This window comes from Nycticebus coucang, chromosome 6, assembly GCF_027406575.1.
Source record: "Nycticebus coucang isolate mNycCou1 chromosome 6, mNycCou1.pri, whole genome shotgun sequence".
NCBI classification, from domain to species: Eukaryota; Metazoa; Chordata; class Mammalia; order Primates; family Lorisidae; genus Nycticebus; species Nycticebus coucang.
Window position 1 is genome coordinate 135,615,792 of NC_069785.1, and position 19,550 is coordinate 135,635,341.

General features: G+C 44.5%; 1 protein-coding gene across 2 annotated transcripts in view; it reads right to left on the reverse strand.

The window, feature by feature from the left end:
• Positions 1-237: 237 nt before the first annotated feature.
• Positions 238-19,550, reverse strand: part of FLI1 (Fli-1 proto-oncogene, ETS transcription factor) — a 115,087-nt gene continuing 95,774 nt past the window's right edge. For both annotated transcript variants that reach the window (XM_053594550.1, XM_053594551.1), the window contains 4 exons: positions 6,895-6,960; positions 4,308-4,367; positions 3,163-3,210; positions 238-1,647 (listed from right to left, as the gene is read on the reverse strand). In XM_053594550.1, coding sequence (XP_053450525.1) covers positions 1,118-1,647; positions 3,163-3,210; positions 4,308-4,367; positions 6,895-6,960 — 704 coding nt within the window. In that variant the 3' untranslated portion in view covers positions 238-1,117. The remainder of the gene's footprint in view (positions 1,648-3,162; positions 3,211-4,307; positions 4,368-6,894; positions 6,961-19,550) is intronic.

A 19,550-nucleotide genomic window follows, 5' to 3' on the forward strand; every position in this document is an offset into this window, starting at 1 on the left:
TCCCCTGTGCCCCAAGACAGAGACTTAAATAGCCTGTTTTCTTTTCAGCAATAGTCACATTATGCTTTTTAAAAACAAGCTATAAAAACACACAAGCTGCTCAAATGTACAGATTGACAAAAGATGTACAAATTACATTAAAAAAATAACAACGACTGATCTGCTAGTAAAATTGCATTTGTGACCGAGGTCAACTCGTTTTATTTATTCTTTTTAATTTTTTAATTATTTATTTTCAATACTGTGAGATAATAGGAAAATAACTCTGCATAATTTATATAGTAAGTTGCCTTCTGATTGGTTGACCCTGGCCTGACGGTCTGACAAACGCACAGCGTTTGTGAATCTGTTTGAGTTTAGAAATCCCTCTGACTTTTCTAAGTTCTGGGATCCACTGTCATCATTATTAAAAAAAAAAAAAAAGTTATTCTCTTTCAGAAATGTCTGTATTTGCATTAAAATTTCTTAGTTCATATCTTGACTACTAGACAGAATGGTCACACGAATGCTGGTTGACCATAGAAGTGAATTTTGCAGTGCCCATGGCTTCTTAAATACTCACAAGCTTTCTTTTAAATTCCAGTTGGGTGAAAACTTCACTGGTCTTATAACCAGTGTTCCAGTTGCCATCCACTGAATCAGCTTATAAGATGATAAGCTTCCTACCTCTATTTTCGCTAAGTCTCCAACCAGGACATCACTGGTTAACTCCATGGTGCACTATTGCTCTGAGCCCTACCATGGTGAGACCCGTGTGTTAATAAGAAACTGCTTTGGTCATAGAAACATAAAGAAAAGGTACAGCTTCTTTCTGAGAACTATGAAACAACCATTCCAGCACTCTAAAAACTCACACGGTGACAGGCGACTCAGAATACAAACTGGCTTACTGGCCTGTGGAACTAACCATCTGTTGGTTCAGGTAGAGGAAGGAAAAAGTTACCAACATTTAAAAAAAAATTGTTTTTAAGGAACAAATAACAAAGGCTGTATTCAAGAAGAAACAACATCCAGTTTTGTGTTCTCTTCAAGGCCACACATGTCCTTTTAGAGTCCAGAGTATCCAGGAAGCATGAGGGCTGGGGCTCCAGCGGGAAGGCCACCAATGATTAAGCTTCTAGTAGTAGTTGCTTAAGTGTGAAGGCATGTGGGTGTTAGGGTGGCGGGGGACGTTGGGGTTGGGGTAGATTCCACCAGTGGGGGAGGTCCAGTATTGTGATGCCGCACCAAAGAAGCTGGAAGAGGTGACAGGCATGGAGGACGGGTGGGGAGGGACAAAGTTCACCTTCTGCTGGTGGGCGTGGTAGGAAGGTACATAGGAGATGTCGGATGGGTACTTGTACATGGAGGGGTCTGCCGGGTGTGGCTGCAGCGCCTGGGCAATGCCGTGGAAGTCAAATTTGTAGGCATACCTCTTGCCGTGAACTTTGGTCATAATGTTTTTGTCGTAGTAGTATCGCAGGGCACGGCTCAGCTTGTCATAATTCATGTTGGGCTTGCTTTTCCGCTCCCCCCAGCGCCTGGCCACCTCATCAGGGTCTGTCATTTTGAACTCCCCGTTGGTCCCCTCCCAGGTGATGCAGCTGGCGTTGGCGCTGTCGGAGAGCAGCTCCAGAAGGAATTGCCACAACTGGATCTGCCCGCTTCCTACGGGCAGTGAAGCAAACGAGAGAAGACTGTCTCAGCCTGGAGAAGTCAGCACCCAGGACCCTGAGTGGATGGCTTCTCACTCTCTACAGGAGACCCTTGGGTCCCTTTTACATAGGGTGAGCTCAACACCCCCTTCTTATCCTTGCTGGTTAGCTTTTCTCCTTGCCGCGGAGATGGGCCTGCCTAATAAGCAAGGTTAGATCTGAAGATAATTTGCTCCAGATCCTGGGGAATGGAACGTGGGCCATCAGGGGCTGGATTTGCAGGCAAGATTTCTGACTCTCTTCTATAAAGGCCACGTCACTGTCTGATTTTTACTTAGTCATGAAGCCTCTGTCAGCACCTTGAGAGTCTGGGAGAAGGTGTGTCCTGAGCTTGAGGTTCCTTGGCAGAGCCCTAGGCTTGGCTCTCAGCTCTAAGTTCTTCAGAGAACTTGGGCACAGAGAAAAACAACAGAAGATTCTGGTGCCTTCTTTTCCCTCTAGGCAGGGATGATTGGGCACTGAGGGTGGGGGACACCAGCAGCAGTTGCACTGTAGGCCTCACAATTGCGAACAGCCTATTAGCTCACCATCTCAGTGGCTTAAAAGAGCTCACTGGGAAGTTATTTTTAATAATAAATCCTTAACATTGTCAAATTACTTTATGTGAAATTAATCTCTCTCTTTTTTTTTTTTCTGAGACAGGGTTTCCCTCTGTCACCCTGGGTAGAGTGCCATGGCATCAACGTAGCTCACAGCAACCTCAAACTCTTGGGCTCAAGTGATCCTCCTGCCTTGTCCTTCCCAGAGGCTGGAACTTCAGGCGCCTGCCACAGCACCTGTCTACTTTTTCTATTTTTAGTAGAGATGAGGTCTCACTGTCTTGCTCAGGCTGGTTTCAAACTCCTGAGCTCAGGCAATCCAAACTCCTCGGTCTCCCAGAGTGCTAGAATTATAGGTGTGGGCTACAAGGCCGGGTCTAATTTTTCTATTTTAATAGAAACGAGGTCTCACTCTTGCTCAGGCTGGCTTGAACTCCTGGGCTCAGGCAATCCTCCCATCTCAGCCTCCCAGAATGCTGAGATTATAGGGGTAAGCCACTGCACCCCGCTGAATTAACCTCTTTTAGAAGGCCAGTAAACTCTGCAATACTTTCTAAAATCAAGAATAAGACACATTTGGAATATTTATTCACTTGTGCCTCACATGGGGGAGATGACTGAGAACTCAATGGAATGGTTTCCTTTTCTTTTTGTTCCCATCTTTCCATTCTGAAACATCTGCCTGTGCCATTTATTACTAACCCAAACCTCAGTGCAGACGTGCAGGGCTCATGTTTGCTTTCCAGAAGCGTCCTCACCAAGGGGTACTGCCACCTAGTAAGAAGCCCTGACCTTTCAATTGCGTGCTAGAGAAGCAGACCTTGAACCTTTCAAGGAAAGAAGTACATGTTCCTTCCAAGTCAGGTGTCCAGGCCTAGGACAGAGGTCTCTGTGACCTCACAAAGCTAAGGGAGTCAAGGTAAACTCACCAGGGTTGGCTAGGCGGCTGCTGGTTGGGCCCAGGATCTGATATGGATCTACGGAAACAGAAAAGAAAATTTGCTTCAATGTTGCTAAAAATATAGCAATAGCATCAATAATATGAAAACTCCAACGGTTTAGACTTTCTCGAAAAGACTCATTTCAAAACACTTTACTACTTTATTTGCACAAATCAAAAACGGCTAATGGCTGGTATGGTTTTCAACTCAGAAGTTACAGAGACAACAGGGATACTCACAGCATCACTTTTTCATATTTGGTGCCTATAATTTGTAGATTATGTTGTTAATACTCAAAAGAAAATAAGGAAACATTTGGAAAAGAGCTGTCTAATAGTCAATCATACAACAAGTAAGTGAAGGGGTAGGGTTCAGTGGGCTTAAGGGAGGCTTCTGGTCTTAGTTCCACCGAGTACTAGAAACATTCTAATCCCTTTTTTTCCTGATGTGGCATAAAAGAAACACGCCTGAAAACCAAGCAGCCTGGGTTCCAGCCCCAGCTAAGTTACAAACAAATAAACTGTTGGACAAATTCTGGGTATCGGTTTTTCTCATCTGTACAATGAGCTGGTTGGGCTACCCAATTCCCCTGTTCCCTTCTGTGATTTTTAAGCTTAGAAATTGCAACACTAACCATAGTTTGTATTTTAGCGATAAAATAACTGTTCTTAAAATCTCAATGTACTTAAAACTTATATGATTTTTTACCATAGAAAAATTATTTAGCCATCAAACGAGCATATTTTTGAAATAAGGTTTGGTGAAACGTAGACGGCGTGGATGGGAATTTGGGGATTTGGGGTCCTAGCTCTAATTCTCTTCTGAACCAATAGTGTGGCTTTTACCAAATCCCTGGACCTTCTCTGGGCCTCCATTTCTTCATTTTACAAACTAGAGCATCAGAAATTTAATCTTAAAGCTTCTTTTACCTCTGATATTGAAAGTCTCTATCTGATTTCGGTCCCTGTTACTTCCCTCACAGATTTATTACAGATCATCAGATATAGACTCTTCTTGAGAGGAAAAAAAAAACAACAAGTGTGACATGTTATTTAAATATTCCAGCAATTGGCCACATGGAATCAATAGCTGCTTGCGAAGCAGGGGAGAGATTGCACATCCTGGACAGGTACCTGGCTGGGGCCGTTGTTCCGTGTTCTTACTTATCGTTTGTGTTCCTCCGAGGGGGGGACCTATGACAAGGGGACAAGAAACACCGTGAGTAGGGCCATTGTCCAACAGGGGAGAGACACACCTTGACAAACACCCTCCAGAAGGAGGACTAATGTCCTTTCTCATTTATTCATTCACCCATTCCTCACTGACACATTTATTTATTTTAGGACTCTTTTTTAAATTTATTTATTATTCAATCATAGCTGTGCACATTAATGCAATCATGGGGCACCCTACACTGGTTTTATAGACCATTTGACATATTTTCATCACACTGGTTAACATAGCCTTCCTGGCATTTTCTTAGTTATTATGTTGAGACATTTACAGTCTACATTTAGTAAGTTTCACATGTACCCTTGTAAGATGCACCATAGATGTGGTCTCACCAATCACCCTCCCTCCGCCCCCTTCTCATATTCTTAGGTTATAACTGGGTTATAGCTTTCATGTGAAAGCTATAAATTAGTTTCATAGTAGGGCTGAGTACATTGGATACTTTTTCTTCCATTCTTGAGATACTTTACTAAGAAGAATATGTTCCAGCTCCATCCATGTAAACATGAAAGAGGTAAAGTCTCCATCTTTCTTTAAGGCTGCATAATATTCCATGGTGTATATATATCACAATTTATTAATCCATCTGTGGATTGATGGGCACTTGGGCTTTTTCTATGACTTAGCAATTATGAATTGGGCTGCAATAAACATTCTGGTACAAATTATTTTAGGACCCTTTATACAGAACCTACACATGACCCTGTTCCTCATGCTGGAGATTTAGCAGTGAGCAAACAGTCCATGGAAGAATTTGCATTTTATGGGGAAGACAGGGATTAACAATTTTTTAACAAGGAAATCAATAGTATAGCACATCTGATGATCCTGGGGTTGTGGGTTTCATTTTTAAATAGGCAACTGAAGGAGGTGCTTAATGAGAAGATGACATTTGAGCAAAGGTCACCAGCTTCCTATGCTCCTGTGTTTTGTGAGTTCCCCTCTTTGGTGTCTCTCATGTCACCCATCCATCCCTGTTATTGTTTTTTTTTTTTTTTTTTTTTTGCATTTCAGGTCTTTTAGGTCTGTGTGGCTTCTTGAGTGGCCTGACAGGTGTTGTCACCACTCTGGTCTCTCCCCGAGACCCATCATACACTCTTCCTTTCAAAAACCTTGGTGACTGTGTTGCCTAAGGAATTAAGGTCTGTCTTCATAGCATCGTTCCCAGCTCCTTTCTTACCTTTCCAGTCTTCTTTCCCACCACACATCCTGGACTCCAGGAACCTGGGGCCCTCACTGACTGTCAGACATGCCAAGCTTGACATCACTCCCTGTCCCAGCTCAACTGGAAATATCTGCCCTCCCATCTCCATAGGTCCAATTCCTGCCTCTAACTTCCAGAGCTAACTCAAATGCCACCAGTTCTACACAACCTTCCTTGATACCACCCTAGATGAGAAGCTACTTGTATAAATAATTTCTCTCCCCTGATTATGAGACTATTCAATGTCTGAGTCATCTATATGGATTCCACAGTACACAGTGCTGTGTGCAGAGTAAACAAATAATTAATAATTAAAATCGAAATTGCTCAGACATTAATTCATAATCCCAATCTCTCTCTTGAAATAATTCCCTTCATCACTCATTCATGTGCATATTTTACTTCCTAGAGACAGCAAGATTGACACAGGTCCAGGAGTTCTTGAGTCCACGAGTCATGCTCTTTCCTTATTCCCTTAATAGGAGATATTTGCTAGACTTCAATGTATCAATCACCTCACCCACTGGTGGGCAAGTTGATGTCTCCAACTCCTCCCATCTCCTCATCAGGTTGCCCTTTATCTCAGTCTTTCATGGAATGGGGATAGGGAATTGGCAGGATGGATTCTCAACAATCACAGGGGCAAATAAATAAATAAAGATAAACAAAAAAATCCAGGTGTGGTCGCTCACATCTATAATCCCAGCACTCTGGGGGGCTGAGGCAGGTGGATTTCTTGAGCTCAGAAGTTTGAGATCAGCCTGAGCAAGAGCGAGACTCCATCTCTACTAAAAATAGAGAAGATAGCTGGGTGTTGTAGCAGGCACCTGTAGCCCCAGCTACTGGGGAGTCTGAGGCAAGAGGATCACTTGAGCCCAAGAGTGTGAGGTTGCTGTGAGTTATGATAATGCCATAGCACTCTATACAGGGTGACAGAGAGAAACTCTGTTTCAAAAAACAAACAACAACAACAACAAAACCAATCAGAGGGGCAAGGTCAGAGTGGGTCATTGTGCCGACTCCAATCCAGCAACCTTTCCTTCATTCATTCAGAATCTTCTTCCAAGAAGCCTGCAAACTTCAAATTTCTAAACCAGGTGAGATGAGACACAACTCAGAGGTCTAAATGAAAATCCCAAGCCGTCTTACAAGGAATGGGTATCATGGAGAGGCCCTCAACTGACAAATTAGTTTTGGTATCTACTCAGAAAGCAGGGACCCTGTTCTCTACCCCAGTCCTCAGAACAAGTTTCCCCTCAAAGACTGGGATGCTAGTTACTTACTTTTGTTGAGGCCAGAATTCATGTTATTGCTCCATGCTCCTCTCCTTACTGAGTCGTAGGAAGGATCTAGCAAGAAACAATTAGGGATACATTAGCACTGTCTCCTTTAAGAAAGATTGTGTGAGGATTCTCTCTTAAGTGATCAGGGGAGATTAATTTTACTTCAGCAAAAAACAAGGACCATAGGATCCCTTTAATAGACACAGAAAAAACATTCGACAAAATTTAGCACCCTTTATGATAGGAATGTTTAAGAAAATAGGCATAGATGGGACTCACCTCTAAATTATAAAGGCCATATACAACATACCCACAGCCAACATCATATTGAATGGGCAAAAATTCCTCTTTAGAATAGCAACTGGACAAGGTTTCCTTCCCACTCTGACCACTTCAGTTCAATGTAGTGTCAGAAGCCCTAGCCAGAGCAATCAGGCAAGAGAAGGAAATCAAGGGATCCAAATGGGGAAAAAAGAGGTCAAGTTATCGTCTTTACTGATGATCTAATATTACATCTAGAAAACCCCAAAGATTCAACTGAAAGACTACTGGAATTGATAAATAAAATTACTACATTCTCAGGCTACAAAATAAATGCACAGAAATCAGTAGCTTTCATATACGCCAACAACGGTTGTGCTAAGAATCAAACAAAAGAAGTGATAATATCTTTCTCATCAGCAATAAGAAAATACGATACCTAGGCATATACTTAACAAAGGAGGTGAAAACCTCTACAGGGAGAATTATGAAACATTGAGGAAAAAACTGCAGAGGACGTAAACAGATGGAAAAATATACCAAGTTCATGAATAGGCAGAATCAACATTGTTAAAATAGCAATACTACCCAAAGTGATTTACAGATTCAATGCAATTCCCATTAAAATACCAATAACATTTTTTGCAGATCTAGAAAAAATAGTTCTATGCTTCATAGAGAACCACAAAAGACCTCGATAGCCAAGGCAACTTTACATAATAAGAACAAAGTGGGAGGCATCACTTTACCAGACTTTAAGCTATCCTACAAGGCTGTAGTAACCAAAATAGCATAGTACTGGTACCAGAGACATAGACGTATAGATCAGAACAGACAACCCAAAGATAAAATCATCCTCATATAGGCGGCGCCTGTGGCTCAGTGAGTAGGGCGCCGGCCCCATATGCCGAGGGTGGCGGGTTCAAACCCAGCCCCGGCCAAACTGCAACAAAAAAATAGCCGGGCGTTGTGGCAGGTGCCTGTAGTCCCAGCTGCTCGGGAGGCTGAGGCAAGAGAATTGTGTAAGCCCAAGAGTTAGAGGTTGCTGTGAGCTGTGTGATGCTATGGCACTCTACCCAAGGGCGGTACAGTGAGACTCTGTCTCTACAAAAAAAAAAAAAAAATCATCCTCATATTCCCATGATATTACTGACAAAATAGATAAAAACATATACTGGGGAAAAGAATCCCTTTCAACAGTGCTGGGAAAACTGGATAGCCACATGTAGAAGACTAAAACTAGGTCTGCACCTTTCACCACTCACAAAAATTAACTCACGAAAGATAAAAGACTTATAGCTAAGGCAGGAAACCATAAGAATCCTAAAAGAAAATTTTGGCCTTGGCAAAGAATTCATGAAGAAGACCCCCAAAGCAATCATAGTGATGACAAAAATAAATAAATGGGACCTGATAAAACGAAAAGTTTCTGCAAAGCCCAGGACAAAAGAGCAAATAGACAACCTATAGAACAGGAGAAAATATTCACATGCTGTACTTCTGATAAAGGGCTGATAACCAGAATCTGCAAAATGCTCAAGCAAATCAGCTACAAACAACCAAACCAACCCCATTAAAAAGTGGGCAAAAGACATGAACAGAAAATTTTCAAATGAAGATGAACAACAAATTTCTGAAAGAAAAAAAAAATGCTCAACATCTCTAACCATTAGGGAAATGCAAATAAAAAAACCACACTATCACCCAACTTCAATGAGAATGGCTAGTATAAAAATTCCCCAAACAACAGATGCTGGTGTGGATCAGAAGAAAAAGGAATTCTTATACACTGTTGGTGGGACTGCAAACTAGTGCAACCTCTATGGAAAATTCTATGGAGAATTGAAGAAGTGAAAGTAGACCACCATTTGGCCCCAGTAATCCCACTGCTGGGTATAGACCCAAAGGAAAAAAGGCCTTTTTATAAAAAGGATACCTGCACTTGAATGTTTATAGCGGCACAATTCACAACCACAAAGATGTGGAAACAATCCAAGAGCCCACCAATATATGCATGGATTAATACAATGTGGTATCCACATACTGTGGACTACTACTCAGCCATAAAATAAAAAAGGTGATCCAGGATCTTTTTGGATAACACGGAGGGAACTGGAAACCATTCTTCTAAGAGAAACAGCCCAGGAATGGAGGAACAAAGACACGTCGTCAATACCAAATGGAACTAATTGATCGATACTTAAGGGCGCGTATGGAAACAAATGTCAGTGAAAAGCAAGCTGGGGGAGTGGAAAGGACGGGATGAGTAAATTCACACTTATTACATTACACACTATGCTGGTGAAGGGCACACTCAGGTGTGTAACTTTTATTCAACTCACACGAAAACAAAGTATGTAAAAAAAAATGTATACCCCCTAATATTCTGAAGTTTAAAAAACTCTAAAATAATTAATAAATGCAAACCTCAAGAAAACAAAAAAAACAAATACTACGTAATCTCATTTACAAGTGTGGTATTAAAAGTTGAATTCACAGAAGTAAAGACTGGTTATCAGGGGCTGGGGGGAGAGGGTTTGGGGCGATGTTGGTCAAAGGATATGAAATTTCAGTTAGATGGGAGAAATATGTTCGAGAGATTGCAGTATGGTGACTACAGTTAGTAACAATGTACTGTATACTTGAAAATTGCTATGAGAATATATTTTAAGTGTTCTCACCAGAAAAATGTTCAGTGTGTGACATAATACTTATGTTGATTAGCTCAATTTAGACATTTCACAATGTATACATGTTTTAAAACAACATGTACATTATAAACATTATCTATAGATCTGGATTAAAAAATTTGTTATTTCCAAACAAAAAACAATTAATACTATTTTTTGAAAACAGTAGAAACTTTTTAAGCATCACTAAATGCTGGGAGTGTAGTCTCCCCCTGCGGTGGGGCTGGGGTGGCAGACAGAACAGTGACACTGATTCTGAGAACGTTTGAGTCTTATTTGGGAGCTAGGGTGACGGGAAGAGCCTGAATTTGAAGTACAAGGATTGGTTCAAGTTCTGTCTCTGTCATTTGTAGTGAGACTTTGGAAGAAACCTAAGACTCTTTTGATCCTCAATTTTTTTTAATATGGAAATAAAACTTTATGTGATTCGTACTTAGGGGTTGTGGTAATGATTAAATGAGATGACAGACGTAGAGCACTTTATAAAGCTTTCTACACATAAAAACTAACATGAGGTTGGAAAGGAAAAGAAATGTCCACAGCCGTGAGGCAAAATCCTTCCTGGGGGGCTGACTCCAGTCCCTATCCAGCATGCCCAGTGGGGAAGCCGTCTCAGAGCAGTGGGCACGTTTGGGCTCTCTTGGGTCTTGAGCAGGGCTGGGCCCAATGACCACAGAGAGAGGGACAAGGCCAGCAACGTGTGTGTAGAAACGAGTGGATGGAGACACACCTCCTGTGTGGACATACACCACGCCTGCTCCTGGACTGTGTTGGAGAACACTCCTCAAAACTTACACTTCTGTGCCCCCAACCTTGTGGTGGAAGGATTCCACCTGACTCCATAACCATGTTCAGAGATTGCTCAACTAACTGGCTGGAAACCTCCCTCATTTCCTCTCTCGTGGTGTGAGTCCCATGGAGACCCAGGGCAGGAACAGCAAACGAGCTTAAGGATACAGAATTAGGACTTTCAAAGTCTTCCCACGAACAACAAAGAAACCATAAAAACCATCCCAACAAACGGGGTGCAAACCTCATCAAACATCAGGCTGACAGGGTGAAACACAAACCATTCCCTCCAGCCCTTCCGAACCCCTCAGACAAATTAGAAGAAGACCTGGGGAGAGGGACGGACTCTTCCTATTGCCTGGTCTTGCTATTTCTGGCTAAGAAGAACCAACAGACAAGGCCAGTGTTCTGTTGGAAAAACCCACGTGCAGACACACATTCTTCATGCCTCTGGAAAAGTCCGTCCCGTTTTTAAATTACAGTCTTTAGTGACTGGCATGAAAAACAAAACAGAAAGTGAGGGGGGTGTGGCTGGGAGGAGGGGTAGGGCCGGGACAGAAGGGAGAGACCCAGCTCAATGCCTTTAAGTCATCTGCTTTTATTTTTGATTTTTTTTTCACAATTCCTCCTGTAAATAGATTCCTCTTCTGGCTTAAAAAAAAAAAAAAAAAAAACAAGCCACGAAAATGAAAAAGACCCACGTGCGTACAAGCTTGGAAGGAGGTCGAGAGCTCTGGTGAGCACTGAGTTGCCTTGCTGAGGATGCAAACATGTGCAGTGTCAGCATCAGCAAAAGGAAAGGTGAGATTCGCCAAAAGCTTTTCTTTGAGCAGGAAGAGGGTGCTGGCTAGGTTTCCAGTGGTTTATCTGGGCCCGGCTTGGACACTGCTCTGTGTGCCTGGCTGTGGAGTGGATATGGAGTGATAGGGAAGGGTTCCCCGTCCTGCCTGTAAATAATATGAGCAGAAAGATGGTGAGGAGACATTTGGGGCTACTGCAGGTGTGGGAGGGACAGGTGAGTGGAACTGGGGCAGGAGACGCCCTCCTGGGGGCTGTGTGACTTGAGACCTCTCTGGAGGGAGGACAGCGAACAGAGGTGACAGGAACAAGACAGAGCAGGTGGGGTGGTGCCGAGGTGACATCTAAGGACAACCACGGGTGGAACTGACCGACTAAAGGGACCTAAAACAGTGGTTCTCAACCTTCCTAATGCCGCAGTCCTTCAATGCAATTCCTGTGGGTCGCAACCCACAGGTTGAGAACTGCTGACGGTTAGGTGGGAGAGCCCGGGCACGTTCAAGGTTGTTGATGGCAGCTCAGGCTGCCTGGACTTGGGGTTCTAGGTAAAGGAAAGAAGTGTGGGGCACACAGTGATGAAACAAGAAAACAGGTGTAGGGAAGAATGAGCTTGTGATGGTGGAGAAGGGTGGCTGATTTTAGTAGCAACAGAACAGAAAGTGGAATTGATGATGACAAATTTAAACAACAAACGAAAAATCACCAACTTCCAGGGATCAGAAGTTTCGTCTTGAAGGTGTCATCTGAAGTTCTGACTTGATATCAGCTTAGTGCACCATAACTCTCTGTCTCAAGTCTTTCTGCACAATTTTTCTACCTTCAGTCGATAGTCTGTCCGAAAGCTATCTTGTAACCCTTCAGAAGCCCAAATTCAAGCCCAAATTTTGTCCGTGGGTAGAGTTACTATTGACTCCTTACCACACTTTCTTCCTCCAGGGACAGAGCAAGCATGCAAAAGTTACGCAAGGCACAAATTCCCTCTCCCCAATAGCGGTGGGTGATCGCAGGATCTTTCTGTCACTCTAAGAAACCAGTCCTGGTTTGCAGATGGTGCCTTGTCAGAGTGGCCTGAGAAGGGACGCAGAGCTTCTTGGGGCAGTTCTCCCATGGAACTACCTGGGGCAGAGCCTGGCTGAGAGGACTTTGGACGTCCCAATCAACCATGTGGGCCTTTCATAGGTGAAACAGCAAGTGACAGAAACAGAAGGCCACCCAGCTGTCAGCCTGAACTGCTTTCTTACGGAGGTTAAGAGAACCATAAACAGCACTGGCCAGGCCTTAATAAGCTGGTGTCTTCAGGTGACACCCTGCAGGGCGTGGAGTCAGAGCCGCAGGACGCCAGGCCTCCCCCCACTGTGTCCCCTGTGTGTTCTCATTCTCTGATACTTGCATACTCCCCCCACGCCCCCATACAAACCGACACCCAAATCCACAGAGGACAGGCTGGGCCCACATACTAAGAAGTTTAACAAATGCCTTCTGTAGGCTCTGGGGTTCTAATGCAAGATTTAAATTAAAACCAGCATTTTTGGAGCAATTCCTGCTCCAAAGTCAAAGAATGAAGATGGGGGTGCCAAGGCCAAGCGCTGAGGCCTGGAATCCTGCCTTGGAGATCTGAAAACTGGGGCAGCCTTGCAGAGTAAATGGGAGAGCGAAGGGCCTGGGATGGGGTTGGCCCAGGCGATGTCAACATCATTATTACCAGGGAGCATCATTGTTGTGTACCAGACAAACTCAGACCTAGAACCAGGGTGGCCGTCCTCCTCTCCCCTCCGCTCTCCTTCTGTTCTCCCACTTTTCACCCAGCTTAGTCAATCATTCATTCACGTTCATTGTTGATTGCTTCCTCCACCTGACAGTTAAGCCCACCAGGGCGGGGATCACAGGGATGTTTGTTAGACCCTCTGATGCACCCACGTGCCTTGGGCAGTGCCCAGCCCGGGGAAGCATGCCGTAAGTACCTGAATGAATGAATAAACTGGGCCAGCATTTCCTTCTTGCTAAATACACACAGTTCTTCTTGTCTATTACATCACTAGCTGAGGAGCATCCAGGGTTCCCACCTCCCACTTCTGCATTAGGCTCAAGGTCTAAGCCTGGGGTGATGAGCGGTACAGACGACGTCACCCCACGTCCTCTCTGATGACGGACGGCAGTCCACCTAGTTATGAAGCGCAGGCTGAACGCAGTTCCCATGGGGAGTCAAGGGCGAGCTGCTGCTTGCTGGAGAGGCCTGCCTGTGATTTTATGTGCTTTTAACAATGTCTTTGTGGAAACCAGGGTTCATTTTCTTTCCTACTAAAAGTCACACAAGTGAAAACTTAGCAGTGTGGTCAGCTCCAGAAATATATCTACAACCAAAATGGAAAGTCCTGGACCCACAAGCAGGCCCAGCGGCTCACACTGCGGCACTGACACGTTCCCTCCTGGAGCCTGCCGCCTGACGGGGCCGTGGGAGGGCTCCTCAGCCCAGCTGCCGGCCAGGGCAGTGCACAGAGAAGGTCTTTTTTTTCGGGGGGGGGGGGGTTACCTGCTTCCAAAAACAGCCTGAGTGTGCCCTGAGGCCGTCCCATGTAAGGTGCACGGGTCTCCTTCCTGAGAGCGGAGTTCTGCAAAGACATGCTTGAGGCAACAGCCAGAGGCACCATGTGAAAAAGTGGCCCTGGGGGGACCAGTGCACCAGTAGATACTCTCAGAACTCCCTGGGGGGACAGATGGCTTCATCAGCAGAAAATCACACCCCAGTTCAGACAAACTCACTTTTTATTTTAGTGAAGGCTGACTTGACTTGACCGAATACCAAGATGACAGATCTTACTGTGATTCCTTTTCGGAAGAGTCACCAGAAGCACTTCGCTTGGAGTTTTTGGTTTCAGGCAATCCTGAGATCAACTTCTGCCAAAGCAAAGAGATGGGAGCCCCGTTCTGGAGAACGAGTGCTTTGCCAGCCATTGTGGGTGCCTCACGTGGGCAATGGCCTAACAGTATCCTCATTATGTGATGCTCAGTGTGGCTGGGATTTGACACTAAATGGCCTCTCAGATTCTAGGAGAGAGACCCCCTGGGGTAGAGAAATATGAGCATGGTGGATTTTTTTTTTTTTTTTTTTCCTTTTTCTGAAAAGTCCCTGTTGGAAGGAAAAAGCCTTTTCTGGACATGTCCATCTCAGAGACATACCAATGTTAACTCCGTTTCTGTGTGAGGTCTTTAAACGGGTCCTAGAAATATGGCCAGACGTCTGGGGACAGCTCTTTCCCTGCTCCGTTGCCTGCAGTCAGCCCACAGGCAGCTCTCCTCTTTGTTATGACCTCACCCAGAGGCAGAGACACAGCAAGGCTAGCCCACAAAAGCCTCTCTCTTCATGCCCTATGACATAAAACCTTGCTTTCAATGACTTGGTGGAAAAAAGATGCATTTTCCCTGAAACTTCTCATTGAATTTCTGGTTGCTGCTGAGAAGGCTGGCGGCACCCAGCCCTGTTTGTCCTTGAGAAGCCTGGCCTCTGAATGCAGACCTTTCAGCCCGGGAGTGGCCGAGGCTGCTCACACTCCAAGCAAAGCGGGGGCCTTGGCAGCCAGAGCCAGCATGATGCAGGCCTCTTTTCTTGAAAGGGTGAGGATGCAAAGGAGAAATGCCCAAACAAATGGCAGCCTGAGACTCAAAGTCCTCAATCTCTCAAGAAAAAGCCAAGCTCACACGGAGGAAGACTGGCATTGTTTTTGTGGTGAGCAGTGGTCTTTGTTGCTGGGGTGGAGGTCACCACACAAACTAGTAGACAGTGGCCAAGCTGTCCCTCTATGACCCCTTCTGGGGCTGAGACCCTGTGTTTCTGGAAGGCCCAGTCTTTGAGGAGGAGCAGCCTCTTCCAGCCACCAAGCTCAGGAGAGCGAACCTTCCATAGCTCAGGGCCAGCTGCTTGTCTGGGCTCATCTGATATCTCCCCCACCCTAAGCCCTGCCAGTAGCCAGTCCAGGACTGACTCCCTCATGCCTGACCTCCTGGCCTGGCCTCTCCCACTTTACAAACTGCACAGACCACTTGCCCCAAAGCAGTGAAAGTTCAAACAGGGTTTAGGGTGCCCTCGGGAAGTTACCCTTTCTCTTTGGTGGACCCCTGGGCTATTTTGGCGGTAAGGACATAGAGTTTTGAATCAGTTCGCCCTGGGTTCAAATCCCAGCCCTGCCACTGCCTGCTGAGTGATCTTGGTCATGCTGCTGTGACCTTGATCATGCTGTTCTACCATTTTAGACTTCAGGTCTGTGTCTCTGAAAAGAACTAGTAATAACCGCTTTAGGGTTGCTATGAAGATTAAATGAGCACCTGATAAAAAAATACACCCCACATGCAAACACGTAGCATATTCAGGCTCATGCTTCTTTACCACGTCTATCTTGGTATAATGACATTGTACAGCTCATCAGGGAAGGCCTTGGAAAGGAAGGGCAGCTCCAGGGCCTTAGAGGAGGAAGGACAGTTTCTCCCCTGTGCTCCTGGATCTGTGATCCCCAAATTTAAAGGAAGAGGTAGATTATCCTGGGCCCCAGTTTGAGAACCACTGCCCCAGAAGACAGAGAGGGCTGCTGGCCTGAGTGGTGTGCGGGGATACTGGGCCTGGTTATCACCCTGTGTTCTTCTCCCAGACTGTCGGTGGCCCAGAGTCCTGCCCAGCCAGCCCTGAAACTCAGGGTGAGTCCCCACCCCATCCTCTATTCCAGGCGTCCTCAAACTGCGGCCCACGGGCCACATGAAGCTGTGTGAATTGTATTTGTTCCCTTTTTGTTTTTTACTTCAAAATAAGATATGTGCAGTGTGCATAGGAATTTGTTCATAGTTTTTTTTTTTTAAACTATAGTCCGGCCCTCCAATGGTCTGAGGGACACTGAATTGGCCCCCTGTTTAAAAAGTTTGAGGACGCCTGCTCTATTTTATGGGGGCCACTCAGCTCTTGCTTGAGTGGCATCTTATGTCCCAAAGAGCAACAAAGGGGCTTGGCTTCCATGGAGAACTCAGGAGGAGGGAAATATCTAGGGAAGGTTTTCCCCAAACTTGGAACTCACAGAAAAAAAAAAATCCTGGATCAGATTTCCTTTGCTTCAGGATCTTGTCCTGGAATCCAAACGGCCCCCTGAGCCTCAGCACCGGCCCCGCTGCGCAGAGCATAATGGAGGTACTGTTTAAGGCATTCTATGTGCAAAGGGAAAGAAAGACGTATGAGAAAAATGGTCGAGAGAAATGGATGGTTTTTAAATAGGGAACGTTTGTGAAGTCAAGTGGCACGCTTGCCAGGCACAGCCCTGCCACAGCCACATGAGGCTCCCACTGAGCCTGCGTCCTGCTTTTACTGTGCTTCTCCCGTAGGCTCTGTGTTTAAATGACACAGATGTCTAAAGGACCTATTTATTTTGATAAGGCCTCAAAGTGGGATTTTGGGCCACTCATATGTGGAAAAGCAATTCATACTGACTAGATTAATTGGGTGTTTGCCAAAACTCCCCTTCACATTGGGCCACATAGATGCAACTAAATTGCATACTTCTCTGGTCAAATCTGCCTCAGGTTTAGGAGGATTCCAGGTAGGAAAAAGAAAACATAACTGTTCACTTAGGTAACCAGGCTTAAGTACAAATGAGAGGCAGCCTCTGCTCAACCCTCTCCACCCTGCTTAGAGCCCCACCTGACCCTCTCATGTTGAAAGGAGGCTGCCCTCCCTCTCCCTGGCCTTCGTTGGGGAGGGGGGGTGCAATCCTGTATCTGCTCCACAATCCAGCTTTTGCATCATCTGTTTCAAAGTTGTGCAGGTCAAGGCTCCCTGGTAAGTTGTCTCATGTTCCTTGTTCTAGAGCGATTCTTTGTGCATGGATCTCCCTTGAAAGCGACGATCTTTTGGAAGAGAGGAACTCTATCTTAATCACCTGTTTCCCCGGAGAACTAGTTCTTGACCCCCACCAACACCGACTTATTGAATTTAATTTATACCTATATCCTACCACACATTCATTCGTTCAACAAGGTTTTATTGAATGTCTGCTCTTGTGCTGGACACTTCTACATGCTCAGAATTCAATGATGGCTAGACAAACACCTTTTCTCTGTGGAGCTTCCGTTCAAAACAAATGGGAACCTACATTACATATTAGAGGGTGAGGAATACCACGGAGTATAGAAAACCAGGGGAGGGGTGTAGGCAGTGTTGGGGTGGAAGGGCCTCCTTGAAAATACGTGATCTCAGCAAAGACTTAATCTGTCTAACATTATGGAACTAGAACTCTATATGGCACCATAATTATCTTTTGAAAAGTGATTAGATCACTCTACATTGATCTTAAAGCCCTTCTGGAAAGTCCATGCTTTTCTTTTCTTTTTTTTTTTAAGAGACAGAGTGTCATTTTGTCACCCTTGGTAGAGTGCCGTGGAGTCACAGCTCACAGGAACCTCCAGCTCTTGGGCTTAAGCAATCTCTTGTCTCAGCCTCCCAAGTAGCTGGGACTACAGGTGCTGGCTATAATGCCTGGCTATTTTTTTGTTGCAGTTTGGCCGGAGCTGGTTTTGAACCCACCACCCTCAGTATATGGGGCCGGCGCCCTACTCACTGAGCCACAGACGCTGCCCCGAAAGTCCATGCTTTTCAATTAGTTCTTTAGTGAGAAGTGCTATATGTTGGAGGAAGCAAAATTAGCTAAAAAGTGTGACAGCATCTCTTCAATGTTTGGGTGAAGGAGAGTGATAGGTCATTTTATTAGAGTTGACCAATTTGTGGTCTTAGACACACGTTGAACTAGACTTGCCATTCAAATCAAGAAACTTAACATCCCAACACTGCCTACGATTTGCCTTTTGGCCTATGTCTGAAGTGGTTTTAGGACAGGGTAAGTCTCCAGGGTCAGCGTGGGGAAAGTGGACAGGTGAATTCATCCTGAACAAACACTCCACCTTTCTTGGCCTGGCAGGGGTGTGTGACATGCTCCCTGAGCCCTGTATCCATATGTAAGATGTAGCACAGTAGTTAAGAGAAAAGGAACCTTCAATCCCTGGTAGGTAGAATGTGGTCTCACTTATTATATCATAGAATCAGAGGCTCCTTTTCAGACTGCAAGAGACCTTCAGACATTATCTAAACCAGACATGCAAATTAGCATAGGCCTGGAGGCCCAGAGCCTGAGAGAAAGCATGTGTGGCTATGTAAGAATTTTAATAGAAATTGAAAATATGACTCATAGCATAAAAACTGCCTTTCTCCAAACTTCTCTAGGATATTGGGCAGGACTGATCATTATTTTGCAGACAGGCCAAAGTCTTTTTAAGCACAAAGATTCTTCAAAATTATACGAAAAACAATTTCCATTTCTTTGGTCGAGTGGTATTTAAATCTTATCAAGCATAGGATTATTTTTGGTGTTTTAAGGATTCTTAACAAACTTGATGGGAAGAAATTCCATAATTTCTTTTTAATTTATTCTAAATAGGAAATGGTTCATTGCAAAGGAAAGAACTCTGAACAGGAGTCAGAACTTTGCCTTCCCTCTCTGCCAGGAGTGAGCTGTGTGAACTTAGGTAAGTGACTTAACCTCTCTGAACCTCAATCTATCTGTGAAAGGGAGATAATTGTGTATGTGTAGGTGGAATGATTATTCCTGAATTTAAGAGTTTGGAAAAGCAAACAGCACACTGAATCCTTGCAGGGTTCTTTGGAGAATGAATGAGATCATATATGTGAAAATGTTTCATATATAAGTGTCCTACAGAATTAAAGCCTGATTCCTTTTTTTTTTTGAGACAGAGTCATACTCTGTTGCTCAGCTTAGAGTGTAATAGAATCATAGTTCACAGCAACCTCAAACTTTTGGGCTCAAGCTATCCTCTTGCCTCAGTTTTTCTATTTTTAGTCGAGTAGCCATGGTCTTGCTATGGCTCAGCACAAGCAATCTGCCCATCTTGGCCTCCCAAAGTGCTAGGATTACAGGTGTGAGCCACTACATCCTGCAAAACTGCTATTCTTTCCCAGAGTTTAATTCATAAGAGTTAAGAAGTTAATCTTTCTTATGCCAACCAAAGTTAGTAAATCAGAAGGACCAAGTAAATATTTAATTAAATTGACAAAGTAGATTTAATTCATCCACT